The following is an 18,860-nucleotide window of genomic DNA, read 5'->3' as shown; positions in this document are numbered from 1 at the left end:
TTTGTGTATCGGCAGACAACTTTGACCTTAACTCGAAAATTGGTTACAAAATTACTCAGTTCAGTTAAAACTATTTGTTTGGCTAACAGAAAAAATTAAACTGTTAATTGCCGAAGGCTGTCCTCCAATTGCAGTAATTTAATGCGTTTCATAGAAGAAAATGGTTTTATAAATGGGATAAGGGGGGTTTTTAGTTCAAAAAATATATAATGAGAGAAAAAAAAAAAATATACTGTGCTACCATAAATATATTTAACTAAAACAAATAAAAACATAAGTTCAATAAACTTTAACACTTTGAAAACCCTAAAACCACGTGCTGAAATAAGCATTTCTGAGAATGATATTTTTATTAAATTCAATTTTTTTGCAATTTTGCAATTGTTCAAAAAACGAAACAAAGACTACTCCTATGGCCGGAAAGTAACCCGATCGCGGACACATTTTGTTTGCCGAACGCATTTTCACGTGTGAAGGCAGTCGAGGGAACCTGGAAAGGTTGGGAAAGAAAAAAATATTCAGAAAAGTAGATGAATAAATAAATGTAGGGAGTACGAAAACATTCAGAAGTATTTGCGGTTTGTAAGCGATCGTGTCTCTATATTTCGATCTTCGCTACCACTCGCACGCTCAAAAAACAGCGGCTCAAGTCGAAATTGTTGTAATTTCGAGAGACAAGACTTTGAAAAATAAAGGCCCCAAAACAACGAAGCTCTTTGTGAGCGAAACTAATAAAAAACCGATCGCCCCAACTGATCCCACAACCAGTTTCCAGCGAGCTCTCGGGCGGTGGAGTCGTCGTCGTAGTCTTCCCGCTTCTATAGAAACCATATATCCACCATAACTCTCCGTCTCCGATCCTCACTCTGTAAGCCGAGCTTAAATAAACACAATTTTGTTTAAAAATCTATAAAGAAAACAAGTGTACGATTCCCTGAAGTTTGTGAGAATATTTTTAAGGATAACACGGCCATTAGCCGATTGTGACGTAACTTTCAAAAAGTAACAAAAAAAAAACGGCGAAAAAAAAAAGTTGTTTGCCATGGGAGAACTGCAATTGACAATAAACAGCAGCACCAACAACAATCGTATAAAAACTCAATAACAATTATCAACTGTTGCCAGTGACGCTTAAAACAAATGCAAGAAACCTGTATTAAATAAAATAAAGAAAAAAAAAAACAGTTTAAAACAAAAACAAATAAGCGAGAAATTTTTAACGGATATTGCAAAATTGCTTATCTACGTAAACCTACGCAAGCGACGGTGATCTGAATGAAACACATAATAAAATAATAAATAGAAATCGGATTCGAACTCGAACTCGAAAAAAAAGGAAGCAAGAAAAAGTTGTTAAGTTAATAAATAAATTTTAAGGTTAATTAATGAGCAATATCTACAGAGAGGCCGAGACAGTTACAAGAGGCCTATTAGGGTTGAATCACAAAATGTTTTTATTAACAATAAATTTTCTTTATTTTAGCCTTAGTTCCTGAATTTTCCGCTACCAAAGTTTCTGTTCAGTCAAGTGCATCCGAAAATAGTGGTTTTCTTTGGATTGTTTTGCTAATTTTTTGTTTGGCAAAACAACAATAAGGTGGAAATTTACATAAACAAAAGCTGGTAAAAGAAAACCGCCAAAATTGGTTACCTAACGAAAACCTCGTTTGTGCTACGGGACGGCAAACTTGTAAGTAAATTTCAGATATACTACGAATACATAGTTTAAAATAATGACTAAGTTTTACAAGCTTAAAGTGGTAGAAATAGGACTTGTGATCACTTTTCAGAAAAAGTCCCTCAAAAATGTTCTCCTAAAATCATAGTTTCAGAATCCTAGTTTTAAGTGCTCTATTATGATGTGTAGCACGTACACCTGAACAATTACCATAAACTTAATTGGTTTTAGCTTACAAGCTAAAAATCAGCAAAAAAAAGCCCGTCATTAATGGCGACTTTCAGATGACTTACTGTCATCTCAGGCACGATTCTAGTCAGATGATAACACCAAATGAAAAATAGTGAATACTCCGAGACAGTGTGAGAACGTTTTTAATAACCCAGCAATTACCTGGCGATATCTGCTTATTTAAATTTTCAAAAATGATTCTCGAAACGAAATGAGATGTCGTTTACTTGAATAGAGTAGGGATGGGGTTCGCGATTGCTCAGCCTGCAATTATTTTTAATTAGCATTTAGAACATCGTAGTGCCCAAAAATGATTCACCCGATCTTGTTTGTAAGCCAAGCTCTAATTAGTTGGGTCATTACTTTGATTTATTTGGGGGGGGGAATTGTTTTGAGTGAAAATATGAAACCCTTGAAGTGGACCTAATGCCACTGAGGTGGCATCAAGTAAGCCAAGTCTCTGTTATTTGAAAAGGCAGTAACTGACAAAACCCACAAAACGTTAACAGCAACCGCCAATAATGAACGCTTGTCTAGCGCAATGCGTTAGCCGTGTGTAGCTGCGAAGCTCAAAAGTGGCCAAAAAGTGGGTCATGGTTAAGTGTACTTTGGCTCAGAGTCGGAATCGGAATCGGATGCGGACCCGGCTTAGAAATAGCCATGGCAACAGCTGCGCATGCGCAACACTGATTCTCCACTCTCCAAGGGGCATTTACATCTGTAATTGGTGTAAAAAAATATATATTATATATAAAATAGAAAAAATATATAAAATAAAATAATATTACATTATTGTAATCAACCATGTAACTAACAATTTTATATTAATTTGTGTTTGTTTTCATCGTCTAGCATTGAAGCGCCATCCAGAACCTTCACATCTTATTCCTTTCCCAAATCCTTAGCATCCATTCCCTACATCAATATCCTCTTGGGACTCATCATCTTACAACCAAAGTAAAAGCACATTTAAATAAATTTTTATTATTTAATTTAATTACAATAATTTATCCATAACAGGAAGACGATATGGGCTTCAGTTCGCGCATGGACTGCTGCGGGCAGTTCGTCAAGTACAGTCTTTTCATAGCCAACTTTGTGATATTTGTAAGTAATTTTTTAAAACAAAAAAGAAGTTAGTTTACAATTATTTTTTCAAAGGTGGGTGGAGCCATTGTGTTTTGTCTGACTTTGTGGACCTTGGTGGATCGGAGTTTCGTGAATGAATTGCTGGGAACGAACCTTTTCTCGGGAGCTGTCTATGTCCTGCTGGTCACTTCGATTATCATCTGCCTGGTGTCCTTTTTGGGTTGTGTGGGTGCAGGAAAGGAGGTCAAATGTCTGCTACTAACGGTGAGATTCAAAAATTATTAGATAGGCTTTTTTGCAACAACTAGTTAACACTCCCTTGATAGTATTTCATAATTGTGGCTCTGGTTTTCGTCACCATGCTAATTGGCGGCGTCTTGGGTTATGTTTTCCGTGAAAGAGTTCAGCAGACCATGCGGCAGGTAAGAAAACTTACATTATTTTGTTAACTTGAACCATAATTTAATGAATAATATGTTTTACAGGAAATGCGTTCCACCATGGCCTTGTACGGCAGCCGGAGGGAGATCACCCAGGCCTGGGATTTGACCCAGGAGAGGTTGCAGTGCTGCGGCGTGGACACGTGGCACGATTGGAACCGCTACGGACCTGTGCCGGAGTCCTGTTGCCAGGAGCTATTCGGAGGACAGCGCAAGGAGTGCACCATCTTTCCTACCATCACGAATCTTTACAACCAGGGCTGTCTCTATGTGACGACCAACTTCATCAGGGATCATGCGGCGGTTATTGGGGGCACATCCATAGCAGTGGCTATACTAATGGTAGTTCTACTTACCCTTAAACTTCTAACCATTTTTTAATGAATATTTTTTTATATTTTCTAGATATTCGGTATGATATTCTCCTGCCTACTATTCAATATGATCGAATAGCGCCAAAGAGATGTGGATATCCATGGAGGACACGCAGGAAAAGCAGCTTCTAAATTTCCCGAGGAGACACATTTTTGAAATAAATTAAGAGTATTATCCGAATGTATGATAAATTGTTGGCTCTGCCCAGTCCAACTGTCCGTTTGTATTATGTATATATATTATACGATCTTTAGATACAGATATCTAGTGAGTATTCCGAATGTATTGTTATCATCTGTTGCATTATTTTTTATATAATTCTGTAAAATTAGTCATAAGTATCCCCCTAATCAATGCCCCATTTAAAAATGTATGTAAGTGAATTTTTTCTAATGTTTCTAGATAATTAAGTTGTCCATTGTCCATTGTTGTTTCTAATAAAATTAGTTAAAAGTATATATAATATTTAATTTATGTTTTAAAGGTGGGATTTCCATTCATTTTCTTTGCATATCTTAAGGCGGGTTTCGAAAGATGTCTTTAAAAATGCTTAGTCTGGCAACACGATTTAAAAATTGATCAGTAAATAATAAGAAAAATTAGGTCACAGCTTTCAACCAACCGACTTTATTTTTACTATTTTTTTATTTACATTAAAAGTTAGCAATGAGGGCTAGCCAAAATACTAAAAGGCGTCAAGATTGTAAAGACATCTCTACTATTTTCGTACAAGTTTTCTAGATACTATTTTAATTTATTAAAAAATTCAACTAACTTACAACTTACCCCTAAAAACGATTCACATAGACTAAGGCTACAATACTTCCTAGGATAATCCAGAGATTCCGTGAACAAGTGCCTGCACTTGAATCACTTTCCGTATTATTCCACCATTCCCAGTTTCCGTTGTGGAATATGGGATCCGCTCTTTCATCGGAAAACGGGACCCGAGCACTGGGTATAGCTGTCTGGCGGAATTCCTCCACCTCCTGACGAAGTTTCTCCAACTGAAGGGGATATAACCGGGCTAGGTTGTATCGTTCGCAGGGATCTTGGGCTAAATCGAAAAAGCAGGGAGCCACAAGGGGCTCACACCTGTAATGCGGTTGCAGGGGATCCTGGCCCTCAATCGCCGGACACTTCTGGGTGGCTTCGCTTCTCATTTGAAGGATTCGATCCTCGGTTAGACCATGAGAGCCCAGGACACTCTGCACCTCCGATGCCAGCACCTGTTCTCCATAGATTCCACTCAAAGGATCATCTTCATTGGCTTCCAGATCACCCAGCCAGTAATCATATTGTCCATCGAAGCTGGATCCATTCACATACTTCAGGGTGTCACTCATATACGAGGAGTAACCGAATACCTCGTCCAGGACATGAATAAACTTCCGGGGCTTGGGCTCCGCCTTTTCACTCAACGATGGCCAGAGATTTTCACCATCGAGTTCCAGATCCTGGGGCAAGGACACTCCAGCAGCTGCCGCCAATGTGGGAAGCCAGTCGATGGCATGAATGGCCTGATTGGACACGTATCCCTGTTTTTCCAGCAAAGGACTCCACAAGGCTCCAACAGATCGAATGCCACCCTCCCAGGGGGATTCTTTTTGCTGTTTAATGGAAAATCATACGTTAATTTTATATTTTTAAAAATAAGTAAAATACTTACTCCTCGATAGGGATAATTGGATCCTGCATTGGAATGAATTCCCACAGTGGGAGCTCCATTGTCCGAGTAAAGCAGAACTATAGTGTTGTTAAGCATGTCATTGTCCTTTAAAGCTCGCATAGTTTGACCAACACTCTTGTCCAGGCTGGAGATCATACCTATAGCCAGAAAAAATATCTTCGAGATTAAGAACTGAAGAATTAGTCTGAAGTTTACATCTCACCCGCATAGGTTCTCCTTTTAGGATCCTTTATATGCGAAAACTTGGCCACTTCCTCCTCTGGAGCCTGCATGGGATTATCCTCGTTGCCTGTGTGTACGGCTAAATGGCTGAGAACCATAAAAAGTGGTTTACTCTTGTCATGCTCTTCGATTATCCTTTTTGCCTCCGAAGTAAAGGCCTCCGTGGCGTAGGTTCCATTGGCTTTGGGATTGGGTTCAAAATCCCTGCGGAAATCGAGTCCTGCCGAATAGTTTGTGCCCAGCAATCGCACCTGGTGATCGTAGTAGTCTATGTAGCCATTGTAGTAACCATAGTGATGATCGAATCCTCGCATCGTGGGGGTAAGATCCTGCCGCCAGAAGCCCAGGTGCCACTTTCCAACCAAGTGTGTGGAATATCCTGCCTCCCGGAAGAGCTCCGGCATCAAACGCTCCTTTTTCGGAAGTCCCCAGGGCTCATCGGTAATGATAACCCAGTGCTGCATTCCTAAAAGTAAAAATTATACTTTGTTTTAAGAGAGTCTTTAACGACAACAGGAGAATGATTTATTTCTAACGCAATCTTAAGAAACTTTCACAGTGGTACGAAAATGATTAAATGATTTTATTATATTACTTTCTAATTGTGTTAACTCTTACCCGTATGTATGGGATATTTTCCAGTCAGAAGAGTGGCTCTCGATGGAGTGCACAAATTTGGAACATAATGTTTGTTTAGTAAGACTCCATTATAAGCCAGAGCATCGATATTTGGAGTAAGGATTTGGTTAGAGCCATGGAAACTCACATCATTCATTCCCTTTTAAAAATGGATTTAATTAAACATACATATATAATTTCTTTAGATAAAACTCACCATATCATCGATTAGAATGATTATTATGTTGGGTTTAATTGATGTTGTTGATCCATTTACTAAAGATAATATAATACTCAAGATAAGTAAGCAGGAAACCCCACGAAACATTGTTGAATTTCTTATTGGAAATATCTGAAAAATATATTGAAATTTTTCAAATATTATTCAAAGATCTACACTTTACACGCCTTGTATCTTTTATTGACAATAAATTGGTGTGGTAACTTTAACAAGTAACTAAGAAATTACAATATTATATAACATTGGCAGCATGTTTGCCAAATTTTCTTTACCATAATTGGCTGTGTGCAATCTACCTGGGTAATCTACCTGTCCCTCCGCCTCCTATTTTCCCCCTGACCTATCCCAATAACCAATGCACCATCTGGCCGAAAAGTTCATTCAACCATATTGGCAATTGTTGTTTTGTTTTTGCAACAATGGCTTAAAGCCATTATATAAGGCCGAAATAAACACTTGAAGACGTACTAGCCTCGTTGTGAGGAGAGTATAATTTCTTTTTATCTTGGCTAAGACCGTGTTTTAATTGTCGCATTGCCCCATTAACAAGGCTGGCTGTAATGAAATCTGGCCCATAACCAAGAGCTGTGGAAATTATTTCGCTTTTCTATCCAGTTTAAAATGGACTTTATAAAGTGTCGTGCGAATGGGATGGTAATTTCAGTCACGACTTTTGGACTGTGACTGTGACTGAGAATGAAACCGCCCAGTGTTGCCCAGCTGATGACCTTCACAGCTGGTTAATGGCATGACCTTGGGGGATTTCTGGTGAGGTAATCGGTATCCAGTTCATTGTGTATCACTGGAAAGGTTCTTAAGTTTTGGGCAGATCCTCTTATTAATCAGCAACAGGTTCTGGGGAGCAATTTTTTTGCGCAAGATTACGAGTATGACTAGGGCCAGAAAGGCTTAACCGCAAAATAAAGTTAGGAAATCATTGATGTTGGCCAAGACTCTAAGCCAAGAAATTTAGCAAACACCCAATCAAAATATTACGAAAGATAAAAGCTTTAGGTGCTTAGGGTCCTTATCACAGCCATTCAAAGTTTATGGAACCCAATTTGCAATCAAAAAATAATCTCTGTATAGTGTCACTTCAAAGCGTCTGAGTTTTTTATGCAAACTCATTAAAAATGAAGAATTTGTTTAATTAAAAACAAATCACAAAGTGGTTCATATCGCAAAACAGGTTAGAGTGTTCTCTAAATGATATTTCAATGAACACCACCTAATTTTAGAAACAGGTTAAGAAAGCCGATTTATTCTCACTTTTCACAATTAAAGATTATGGGAGTTCTTAACTAGGTCCTGGGAGTTCTTAACTTCACTTCAGTTATGAAACTTTTCCTCTTTGTATCTCAACTATTTAAGCCATAATTTTAGTCGCACTTTTGGACACTACTGATTATCCAAAATAATAGTATATTATATCTGTTTATCGGTGATCCTTACCCCAGCAGCTACTCCAATCGACTAAACGCTCTGCTAACTGTTAGCGCTTTTAAAGTGACAACCATTTTGCGCCGACTCCAGCGTTTAATGACGTCACAAAGCGTGCGCGAAAATCGTAATCGTAAATAAAAAGCTAAAACGCGCACCAGCTGGCAAAGTCAAAAAAAAAACGTGTTTTTGCAAAGACACACAAAACCGTTAATACAAAGTTTCATCAAGCTTTCAAAAGGGTCCACAGACAGAGAAGACTAGCGGAAATGAAGGAGACAGAATGCCTTGTGTTGACAAAGGTCAGGGCTTTTTGCTTTTAGCCAAGTTCTTAGATAACCCAGCCAGTGGATAGATCACAAACTAGTTTTTCGCGCTCTAATTAAATTAATTAGTCGCCTAGCACTCCATCTGGCAATTTTGCAAAGCCAACATGGCCAATATTAGTGGTTAATTTCACGATTCTGATGTTGTTCAAAACGGGAATATATTATGACCTTCTTCGAACCCATACTTAATATAAGCCATATACCGCGAAGCCCATATCTTTGGCAATATTCATCCGATTCTCAAGAGGAATACCTTAAACGATACCTGGATCGATTCCCCATCAATCTGCATCAAAATCTAGGAACGAAATATTTTTTCGATTTTTTTGTCAGAAATTCTGGAGGGTCCCCTTCAAAAATCCACACAACTGCGTGGAGCCACTATAGGGCCCCCAGAGATGGCAATATCTTTGTCAATTTTCATCCGATTCTTAAGAGGAATACCTTAAACGATTTGTGGATCGATTCCCCATCAATCTGCATCAAAATCTAGGAACGAAATATTTTTTCGATTTTTTGTCCGAAATTCTGGAGGGTCCCCTTAAAAATTCCACACAACTGCGTGGAGCCACTATAGGGCCCCCCGCGATGGCTATATCTTTGTCAATTTTTATCCGATTCTTAAGAGGAATACCTTAAATGATTCGTGGATCGATTCCCCATCAATCTGCATCAAAATCTAGGAACGAAATATTTTTTCGATTTTTTGTCAAAAATTCTGGAGGGTCCCCTTCAAAAATCCACACAACTGCATGGAGCCACTATAGGGCCCCCAGAGATGGCAATATCTTTGTCAATTTTCATCCGATTCTTAAGAGGAATACCTTAAACGATTTGTGGATCGATTCCCCATCGATCTGCATCAAAATCTAGGAACGAAATATTTTTTCGATTTTTTGTCAGAAATTCTGGAGGGTCCCCTTCAAAAATCCACACAACTGCGTGGAGCCACTATAGGGCCCCCCGCGATGGCTATATCTTTGTCAATTTTTATCCGATTCTTAAGAGGAATACCTTAATCGATTCGTGGATCGATTCCCCATCGATCTGCATCAAAATCTAGGAACGAAATATTTTTTCGATTTTTTGTCAGAAATTCTGGAGGGTCCCCTTCAAAAATCCACACAACTGCGTGGAGCCACTATAGGGCCCCCCGCGATGGCTATATCTTCGTCAATTTTCATCCGATTCTTAAGAGGAATACCTTAATCGATTCGTGGATCGATTCCCCATCAATCTGCATCAAAATCTAGGAACGAAATATTTTTTCAATTTTTTGTCAGAAATTCTGGAGGGTCCCCTTAAAAATTCCACACAACTGCGTGGAGCCACTATAGGGCCCCCCGCGATGGCTATATCTTTGTCAATTTTTATCCGATTCTTAAGAGGAATACCTTAAACGATTTGTGGATCGATTCCCCATCGATCTGCATCAAAATCTAGGAACGAAATATTTTTTCGATTTTTTGTCAAAAATTCTGGAGGGTCCCCTTCAAAAATCCACACAACTGCGTGGAGCCACTATAGGGCCCCCAGAGATGGCAATATCTTTGTCAATTTTCATCCGATTCTTAAGAGGAATACCTTAAACGATTTGTGGATCGATTCCACATCAATCTGCATCAAAATCTAGGAACGAAATATTTTTTCGATTTTTTGTCAGAAATTCTGGAGGGTCCCCTTCAAAAATCCACACAACTGCGTGGAGCCACTATAGGGCCCCCCGCGATGGCTATATCTTCGTCAATTTTCATCCGATTCTTAAGAGGAATACCTTAATCGATTCGTGGATCGATTCCCCATCAATCTGCATCAAAATCTAGGAACGAAATATTTTTTCGATTTTTTCTCAGAAATTCTGGAGGGTCCCCTTAAAAATTCCACACAACTGCGTGGAGCCACTATAGGGCCCCCCGCGATGGCTATATCTTTGTCAATTTTTATCCGATTCTTAAGAGGAATACCTTAAACGATTTGTGGATCGATTCCCCATCGATCTGCATCAAAATCTAGGAACGAAATATTTTTTCGATTTTTTGTCAAAAATTCTGGAGGGTCCCCTTCAAAAATCCACACAACTGCGTGGAGCCACTATAGGGCCCCCAGAGATGGCAATATTTTTGTCAATTTTCATCCGATTCTTAAGAGGAATACCTTAAATGATTCGTGGATCGATTCCCCATCAATCTGCATCAAAATCTAGGAACGAAATATTTTTTCGATTTTTTGTCAGAAATTCTGGAGGGTCCCCTTCAAAAATCCACACAACTGCGTGGAGCCACTATAGGGCCCCCAGAGATGACAATATCTTTGTCAATTTTCATCCGATTCTTATGCGGCGTACCTTAAACGATTTGTGGGTCGATTCCCCATCAATCTGCATAGAAATCTAGGATCGACATTTTTTTTAGATTTTTTGTCAAAAATTCTGGAGGGTCCCCTTCAAAAATCCACACAACTGCGTGGAGCCACTATAGGGCCCCCCGCGATGGCTATATCTTTGTCAATTTTTATCCGATTCTTAAGAGGAATACCTTAAACGATTTGTGGATCGATTCCCCATCGATCTGCATCAAAATCTAGGAACGAAATATTTTTTCGATTTTTTGTCAAAAATTCTGGAGGGTCCCCTTCAAAAATCCACACAACTGCGTGGAGCCACTATAGGGCCCCCAGAGATGGCAATATCTTTGTCAATTTTCATCCGATTCTTAAGAGGAATACCTTAAACGATTTGTGGATCGATTCCCCATCGATCTGCATCAAAATCTAGGAACGAAATATTTTTTCGATTTTTTGTCAGAAATTCTGGAGGGTCCCCTTCAAAAATCCACACCACTGCGTGGAGCCACTATAGGGCCCCCCGCGATGGCTATATCTTTGTCAATTTTCATCCGATTCTTAAGAGGAATACCTTAAACAATTTGTGGATTGATTCCCCATCGATCTGCATCAAAATCTAGGAAAGAAATATTTTTTCGATTTTTTGTCAGAAATTCTGGAGGGTCCCCTTCAAAATTCCACACAACTGAGTGGAGCCACTAAAGGGTCTCCAGCGATGGCTATATCTTCGTCAATTTTCATCCGATTCTTAAGAGGAATACCTTAATCGATTCGTGGATCGATTCCCCATCAATCTGCATCAAAATCTAGGAACGAAATATTTTTTCGATTTTTTGTCAGAAATTCTGGAGGGTCCCCTTCAAAAATCCACACAACTGCGTGGAGCCACTATAGGGCCCCCCGCGATGGCTATATCTTCGTCAATTTTCATCCGATTCTTAAGAGGAATACCTTAATCGATTCGTGGATCGATTCCCCATCAATCTGCATCAAAATCTAGGAACGAAATATTTTTTCGATTTTTTGTCAAAAATTCTGGAGGGTCCCCTTCAAAAATCCACACAACTGCGTGGAGCCACTATAGGGCCCCCAGAGATGACAATATCTTTGTCAATTTTCATCCGATTCTTATGCGGCGTACCTTAAACGATTTGTGGGTCGATTCCCCATCAATCTGCATAGAAATCTAGGATCGACATTTTTTTTAGATTTTTTGTCAAAAATTCTGGAGGGTCAAAAATCCACACAACTGCGTGGAACCACTATAGGGCCCCCCGCGATGGCTATATCTTTATCAATTTTTATCCGATTCTTAAGAGGAATACCTTAAACGATTTGTGGATCGATTCCCCATCGATGTGCATCAAAATCTAGGAACGAAATATTTTTTCGATTTTTTGTCAGAAATTCTGGAGGGTCCCCTTCAAAAATCCACACAACTGCGTGGAGCCACTATAGGGCCCCCCGCGATGGCTATATCTTTGTCAATTTTTATCCGATTCTTAAGAGGAATACCTTAATCGATTCGTGGATCGATTCCCCATCGATCTGCATCAAAATCTAGGAACGAAATATTTTTTCGATTTTTTGTCAGAAATTCTGGAGGGTCCCCTTCAAAAATCCACACAACTGCGTGGAGCCACTATAGGGCCCCCCGCGATGGCTATATCTTCGTCAATTTTCATCCGATTCTTAAGAGGAATACCTTAATCGATTCGTGGATCGATTCCCCATCAATCTGCATCAAAATCTAGGAACGAAATATTTTTTCAATTTTTTGTCAGAAATTCTGGAGGGTCCCCTTAAAAATTCCACACAACTGCGTGGAGCCACTATAGGGCCCCCCGCGATGGCTATATCTTTGTCAATTTTTATCCGATTCTTAAGAGGAATACCTTAAACGATTTGTGGATCGATTCCCCATCGATCTGCATCAAAATCTAGGAACGAAATATTTTTTCGATTTTTTGTCAAAAATTCTGGAGGGTCCCCTTCAAAAATCCACACAACTGCGTGGAGCCACTATAGGGCCCCCAGAGATGGCAATATCTTTGTCAATTTTCATCCGATTCTTAAGAGGAATACCTTAAACGATTTGTGGATCGATTCCACATCAATCTGCATCAAAATCTAGGAACGAAATATTTTTTCGATTTTTTGTCAGAAATTCTGGAGGGTCCCCTTCAAAAATCCACACAACTGCGTGGAGCCACTATAGGGCCCCCCGCGATGGCTATATCTTCGTCAATTTTCATCCGATTCTTAAGAGGAATACCTTAATCGATTCGTGGATCGATTCCCCATCAATCTGCATCAAAATCTAGGAACGAAATATTTTTTCGATTTTTTCTCAGAAATTCTGGAGGGTCCCCTTAAAAATTCCACACAACTGCGTGGAGCCACTATAGGGCCCCCCGCGATGGCTATATCTTTGTCAATTTTTATCCGATTCTTAAGAGGAATACCTTAAACGATTTGTGGATCGATTCCCCATCGATCTGCATCAAAATCTAGGAACGAAATATTTTTTCGATTTTTTGTCAAAAATTCTGGAGGGTCCCCTTCAAAAATCCACACAACTGCGTGGAGCCACTATAGGGCCCCCAGAGATGGCAATATCTTTGTCAATTTTCATCCGATTCTTAAGAGGAATACCTTAAATGATTCGTGGATCGATTCCCCATCAATCTGCATCAAAATCTAGGAACGAAATATTTTTTCGATTTTTTGTCAGAAATTCTGGAGGGTCCCCTTCAAAAATCCACACAACTGCGTGGAGCCACTATAGGGCCCCCAGAGATGACAATATCTTTGTCAATTTTCATCCGATTCTTATGCGGCGTACCTTAAACGATTTGTGGGTCGATTCCCCATCAATCTGCATAGAAATCTAGGATCGACATTTTTTTTAGATTTTTTGTCAAAAATTCTGGAGGGTCCCCTTCAAAAATCCACACAACTGCGTGGAGCCACTATAGGGCCCCCCGCGATGGCTATATCTTTGTCAATTTTTATCCGATTCTTAAGAGGAATACCTTAAACGATTTGTGGATCGATTCCCCATCGATCTGCATCAAAATCTAGGAACGAAATATTTTTTCGATTTTTTGTCAAAAATTCTGGAGGGTCCCCTTCAAAAATCCACACAACTGCGTGGAGCCACTATAGGGCCCCCAGAGATGGCAATATCTTTGTCAATTTTCATCCGATTCTTAAGAGGAATACCTTAAACGATTTGTGGATCGATTCCCCATCGATCTGCATCAAAATCTAGGAACGAAATATTTTTTCGATTTTTTGTCAGAAATTCTGGAGGGTCCCCTTCAAAAATCCACACCACTGCGTGGAGCCACTATAGGGCCCCCCGCGATGGCTATATCTTTGTCAATTTTCATCCGATTCTTAAGAGGAATACCTTAAACAATTTGTGGATTGATTCCCCATCGATCTGCATCAAAATCTAGGAAAGAAATATTTTTTCGATTTTTTGTCAGAAATTCTGGAGGGTCCCCTTCAAAATTCCACACAACTGAGTGGAGCCACTAAAGGGTCTCCAGCGATGGCTATATCTTCGTCAATTTTCATCCGATTCTTAAGAGGAATACCTTAATCGATTCGTGGATCGATTCCCCATCAATCTGCATCAAAATCTAGGAACGAAATATTTTTTCGATTTTTTGTCAGAAATTCTGGAGGGTCCCCTTCAAAAATCCACACAACTGCGTGGAGCCACTATAGGGCCCCCCGCGATGGCTATATCTTTGTCAATTTTCATCCGATTCTTAAGAGGAATACCTTAATCGATTCGTGGATCGATTCCCCATCAATCTGCATCAAAATCTAGGAACGAAATATTTTTTCGATTTTTTGTCAAAAATTCTGGAGGGTCCCCTTCAAAAATCCACACAACTGCGTGGAGCCACTATAGGGCCCCCAGAGATGACAATATCTTTGTCAATTTTCATCCGATTCTTATGCGGCGTACCTTAAACGATTTGTGGGTCGATTCCCCATCAATCTGCATAGAAATCTAGGATCGACATTTTTTTTAGATTTTTTGTCAAAAATTCTGGAGGGTCAAAAATCCACACAACTGCGTGGAACCACTATAGGGCCCCCCGCGATGGCTATATCTTTATCAATTTTTATCCGATTCTTAAGAGGAATACCTTAAACGATTTGTGGATCGATTCCCCATCGATGTGCATCAAAATCTAGGAACGAAATATTTTTTCGATTTTTTGTCAAAAATTCTGGAGGGTCCCCTTCAAAAATCCACACAACTGCGTGGAGCCACTATAGGGCCCCCCGCGATGGCTATATCTTTGTCAATTTTTATCCGATTCTTAAGAGGAATACCTTAAACAATTTGTGGATTGATTCCCCATCGATCTGCATCAAAATCTAGGAACGAAATATTTTTTCGATTTTTTGTCAAAAATTCTGGAGGAACCCCTTCAAAAAACCACACAATTGGCTTCCTGCAGTAATTGAGCCCTCCGCAAAGTTCTTATAAAAATATTTCAACACCTGTTTAAAGGGGAAAACTTTTACATCTAAGCAAAAATTAATTACGGACATTGGACGAATCACCAATCGCGGAACTATTCTTATCACTAAGGTAAGCCCCCTCAATAATGATTTACTGGCTATCTTATCGTGATCCACAATCTTGCTGGGGGCCCCTATAAAATCAGGGAGCAGATGCAAGTGGTCACTAAACTTTTGAAGTCTCAAGCTCCACCATGTTCACCGCCAAGAACTCTGCCATATTGGCCGTTATCATCGTCCAACTGGTGTCCTTCATTCAAGGAGGCGTTTACAACAACCAGGACAAATGGGTTCTGATGGATAAGACATCAGACCTACCCCAGCACTCTGTGCTCGGTGGTATCGATCCGGATGGCTACTACAACTACGTGGGCCGAGCGGTGTACAGCAGCAGCATCCTGCCCGCACGAGTGGTTCCGGAATTGGGAAAAGCCACCTTCAACACTGAAACCCTATCCAACCAGGCCACATCCTTTGAAGTCCTTGTGGCTAATGAGACTATCAGCTATCATTGGAAACGCAGCTTCGATGGCTACCGGGAGGAAGACGCCGTATCGGTGGGAACGAATTCCGTAAACGACCGAGTCTTCATCTGCCGAGCTCGTTCTGATTCTGCTGTCATCATTGGCACCCTAATCTTAGCCCAGCGCTCTTGCATCATTAAATACGAATCCTTGCCAATCCGTTACCATGACAAATACGAAGTCCTGGTCAGGGAGCACAAACTTGCACAGTGGATGCCCTACGGTGTATAATCTTATTATTGATACAGCAAGAAAATAAAATTAATATTTATTCAAAATAACTATATGTAGTTTTTTTATTGAACACGAATTTTGAATTTATTTATTTTTTTATCATACAAGTGAAAAGAAATCTTTTGATTTCTCATTTACGTATTACAGACTATAATTTACAGGATATGTTTGACTGACTCCTTAGAGGACAGGAGATTAAATGAAAAATTTATAAACGAACGAACCATTGAAATATATAAGAAAGATCGCAAACCTACTCCAAGGTTTTCTAAAAACTAAGAACCACCGCATTTTAAGAAATTGCATAATATTTATCAGATAAAGATATTATTTTATTTATAAAACTTATGAAGAAGAAGCTTTAAATGGGACTTTTTACTTCAAAAAAGGGTCTTCTTGTGTCTTGTGTCTTTTAAGGTCGCAATAAATCGCGATGAGTAAAGACATATGATTTTTAGTAAGAAAGATGTTATCAATACCTTTCATAAGATAACGTAAAAAGGCACAATAAATTAAAGGATAATTTGGAGCATATAAAAGCTCACAAGCTATTGACACTCAAACCGAATCCAAAAGTTGCACGCGATGTACACAGCAACCGCCTTAATTGTGGCCATTTTCGTCGTTGCCAACGCCATCCCAGAGCAATAGGATAGCAATAGCTTTAGGATCATTGAATCGAGTCTGAAATATGTATGAAATACTGTATTAAACATGGATTTGCTAAAAATAGAGGAATTTTGGAAGGAGCGTGGGATTTCCACACCTTATCGTATATGATTTTCTAAACTGGTGAAATAACATTAAGGGGACTTTTTCAGCTCATAAATAGGTATCTCCTGTTTTTAGAAATTGCAATAAAATCGCGATGAGTTAACTTTTAAAATTTGTAGTACCAAAGATGCTATCAGTACCAATCATTAGATAACGATAAGGGCAGCCGTAGTTTTAAGATAAGGTTGCACCTATAAAAGTTTACAAACATTTGAACTGATACTCAAATCGAATCCAAAAGTCCCACACGATGTACAAAGTTGTCGCTTTGATTGTAACCCTTTTCGCCGTGGCCAACGCCATACCTTCTGCGTATGGTAAGGATTCAAAGTTTAGGATTTTCGAATATACATATACTAAACAAAATAAATCTTTTTTAGACACCGAGCAAGTGTGGGTGGCCGGAAACCTGTCCTACACCATTCCTACCAATGCCATCGTTGGAGGCTACGATCCCTACGGCTATCCTACCTATGTGGGCCGTGTAAAGGCCGGAACCGACATCCTTCCCGCCCGGGTGGTTGTGGAAAGTGGAACCGCCTACTATAACACGGCGACCACCTCTGGAAAATCCCTGATCTACGACTTCCTGGTGGCCGAGCGTAATGTGCACTATGTGTGGCAGAGAAGTTACGACGGATTCTACGAAAATAATGCTGTGGCCGTGGGCACGACGCCCAAGAACGAGCGGGTCTATATCTGCCGGTCGAAGTGTGATGGCGGAATCCTGATCGGAACCCTGTTGCTAAGCCAGAAGATGTGCATCATCAAACATGAGAGCCTGTCACTGAACAAGTTCGCTAAATACGAAGTTCTGGTGGCCAGGCCCAAGACCAATGGAACAATCTATTAAATAAAAAATTATTGAAAAACATTTTTGGTGTCTCTGTTGAAATTATTGTCCAAAAATGGACAGGGGACTTTTTTTTTGACAAGTAAATGCCTGTATTTTTAATGGGGACAATAAAACCTCCAACTATTAGAAAGGGTTACTCACCGAATCGAGCCTATCAATACACACTTTTTGATAACAAACAATATATTAGGAGTCTGATGATAAGAAAGCGACTATAAAAGAAGGCAATTTATTTGAAAGCCATTCAAACAGCGTCCATCAGCCCCACAAGATGTACAAAGTTGCTTGCCTGGCTCTAGCCCTGTTCGCAGTGGTCTACGCTCTTCCCTCCACACCTGGTAAGAATTTTGTAACAAAAAGTGTTTTTAGAATTCTTTCTTATTACTCTACACCCCAATAGACACCGAGCAAGTGTGGGTGGCTGGAAACCTGTCCTACGCGATTCCCAGCAATGCCCTCGTTGGAGGCTACGATGCTAGCGGCTTCCTCACCTATGTGGGCCGTGTCAAGGCTGGCAATGACATCCTGCCCGCCCGTGTGATTGTGGAAACTGGAACTGCCTACTATAACACTGAAACCGCCTCAGGAAAACTACTGATCTACGATTTCCTGGTGGCCGAGCGTAATGTGAACTACGTTTGGGTGAGGAGCTACGATGGATTCTATGAGAAGAATGCTGTATCCGCCGGCACTACGGTCAAGAATGAGAGGGTGTACTTCTGCCGTGCTAGGTCCGATGGAGGATTATTCATCGGAACCCTCCTCCTGCCCCAGAAGGTGTGCATCATCAAGCACGACACCTTGTCGCTGCGCAAGTTCGACAAATATGAAGTCCTGGTGGCACAGCCCAAGGGAAATGGAACTGTTTATTAGATTCAGATAGTTTAAAAAAATGAAAAATAAAATGATTAATTTATTGGAAATTTAAATATGAAACGAAGTTTGAAAATCTATTATTCTTAAAATTTCAGAGCCGAAAATAATAAACAAAGTAACCAATATCACTAACAGAACTAGAAGGCCAAACAATATAAGTTCCATTTGATTGACAGAGATCTATTTCTATTTTTGACTGAGCCAAGGGGATTTTGCAACTATCAACATTCATAGGAACGATGATAAGATAAACAAACAGATTGGACACTGAATCCATTTAGACATTACTCAGAAATAATGACCTGGTCAAATACAGGCCATAAATTATCTTAATTGGTCTGCTCCCAGC

At 39.7% G+C, this 18,860-nt stretch overlaps 5 protein-coding genes across 6 annotated transcripts; 4 read left to right on the top strand and 1 right to left on the bottom strand.

Moving 5' to 3' along the window:
- Positions 1-583: 583 nt before the first annotated feature.
- Positions 584-4,269, top strand: LOC6507851 (CD151 antigen). Of its 2 annotated transcripts, XM_014910007.3 has the most exons (8): positions 620-868; positions 1,484-1,690; positions 2,762-2,866; positions 2,930-3,016; positions 3,071-3,262; positions 3,325-3,420; positions 3,484-3,780; positions 3,844-4,269. In XM_014910007.3, exons 4-8 carry the CDS (start codon positions 2,939-2,941, stop codon positions 3,889-3,891), a joined length of 711 nt encoding a protein of 236 aa, XP_014765493.1. In that variant the 5' UTR covers positions 620-868; positions 1,484-1,690; positions 2,762-2,866; positions 2,930-2,938; the 3' UTR covers positions 3,892-4,269. The 2 variants fall into 2 exon arrangements, with proteins under 2 accessions (XP_001956469.1, XP_014765493.1); XM_001956433.4 differs by lacking the exon at positions 2,762-2,866 and having other exon boundaries at positions 584-868.
- Positions 4,270-4,417: 148 nt separating this feature from the next.
- Positions 4,418-8,066, bottom strand: LOC6507210 (arylsulfatase B). The gene is made up of 6 exons (XM_001956434.4): positions 8,037-8,066; positions 6,561-6,695; positions 6,344-6,503; positions 5,706-6,191; positions 5,483-5,640; positions 4,418-5,423 (listed from the first exon to the last, which is right to left on the bottom strand). The coding sequence occupies exons 2-6, from the start codon at positions 6,669-6,671 to the stop codon at positions 4,602-4,604; spliced, it is 1,737 nt and encodes a 578-aa protein (XP_001956470.2). The 5' UTR covers positions 6,672-6,695; positions 8,037-8,066; the 3' UTR covers positions 4,418-4,601.
- Positions 8,067-15,403: 7,337 nt separating this feature from the next.
- Positions 15,404-16,052, top strand: LOC6507852. Its single transcript, XM_001956435.4, has one exon. It carries the CDS (start codon positions 15,442-15,444, stop codon positions 16,000-16,002), a length of 561 nt encoding a protein of 186 aa, XP_001956471.1. The 5' UTR covers positions 15,404-15,441; the 3' UTR covers positions 16,003-16,052.
- Positions 16,053-16,997: 945 nt separating this feature from the next.
- LOC6507853 lies at positions 16,998-17,653 on the top strand. The gene is made up of 2 exons (XM_001956436.3): positions 16,998-17,096; positions 17,160-17,653. The coding sequence occupies exons 1-2, from the start codon at positions 17,030-17,032 to the stop codon at positions 17,630-17,632; spliced, it is 540 nt and encodes a 179-aa protein (XP_001956472.1). The 5' UTR covers positions 16,998-17,029; the 3' UTR covers positions 17,633-17,653.
- Positions 17,654-17,845: 192 nt separating this feature from the next.
- On the top strand, positions 17,846-18,564 carry LOC6507854. The gene is made up of 2 exons (XM_001956437.4): positions 17,846-17,973; positions 18,036-18,564. The coding sequence occupies exons 1-2, from the start codon at positions 17,907-17,909 to the stop codon at positions 18,506-18,508; spliced, it is 540 nt and encodes a 179-aa protein (XP_001956473.1). The 5' UTR covers positions 17,846-17,906; the 3' UTR covers positions 18,509-18,564.
- Positions 18,565-18,860: the final 296 nt, after the last annotated feature.

This window comes from Drosophila ananassae, chromosome 2R, assembly GCF_017639315.1.
Source record: "Drosophila ananassae strain 14024-0371.13 chromosome 2R, ASM1763931v2, whole genome shotgun sequence".
Lineage (NCBI taxonomy): Eukaryota > Metazoa > Arthropoda > Insecta > Diptera > Drosophilidae > Drosophila > Drosophila ananassae.
This window is presented reverse-complemented; position numbering and strand designations above follow the sequence as displayed.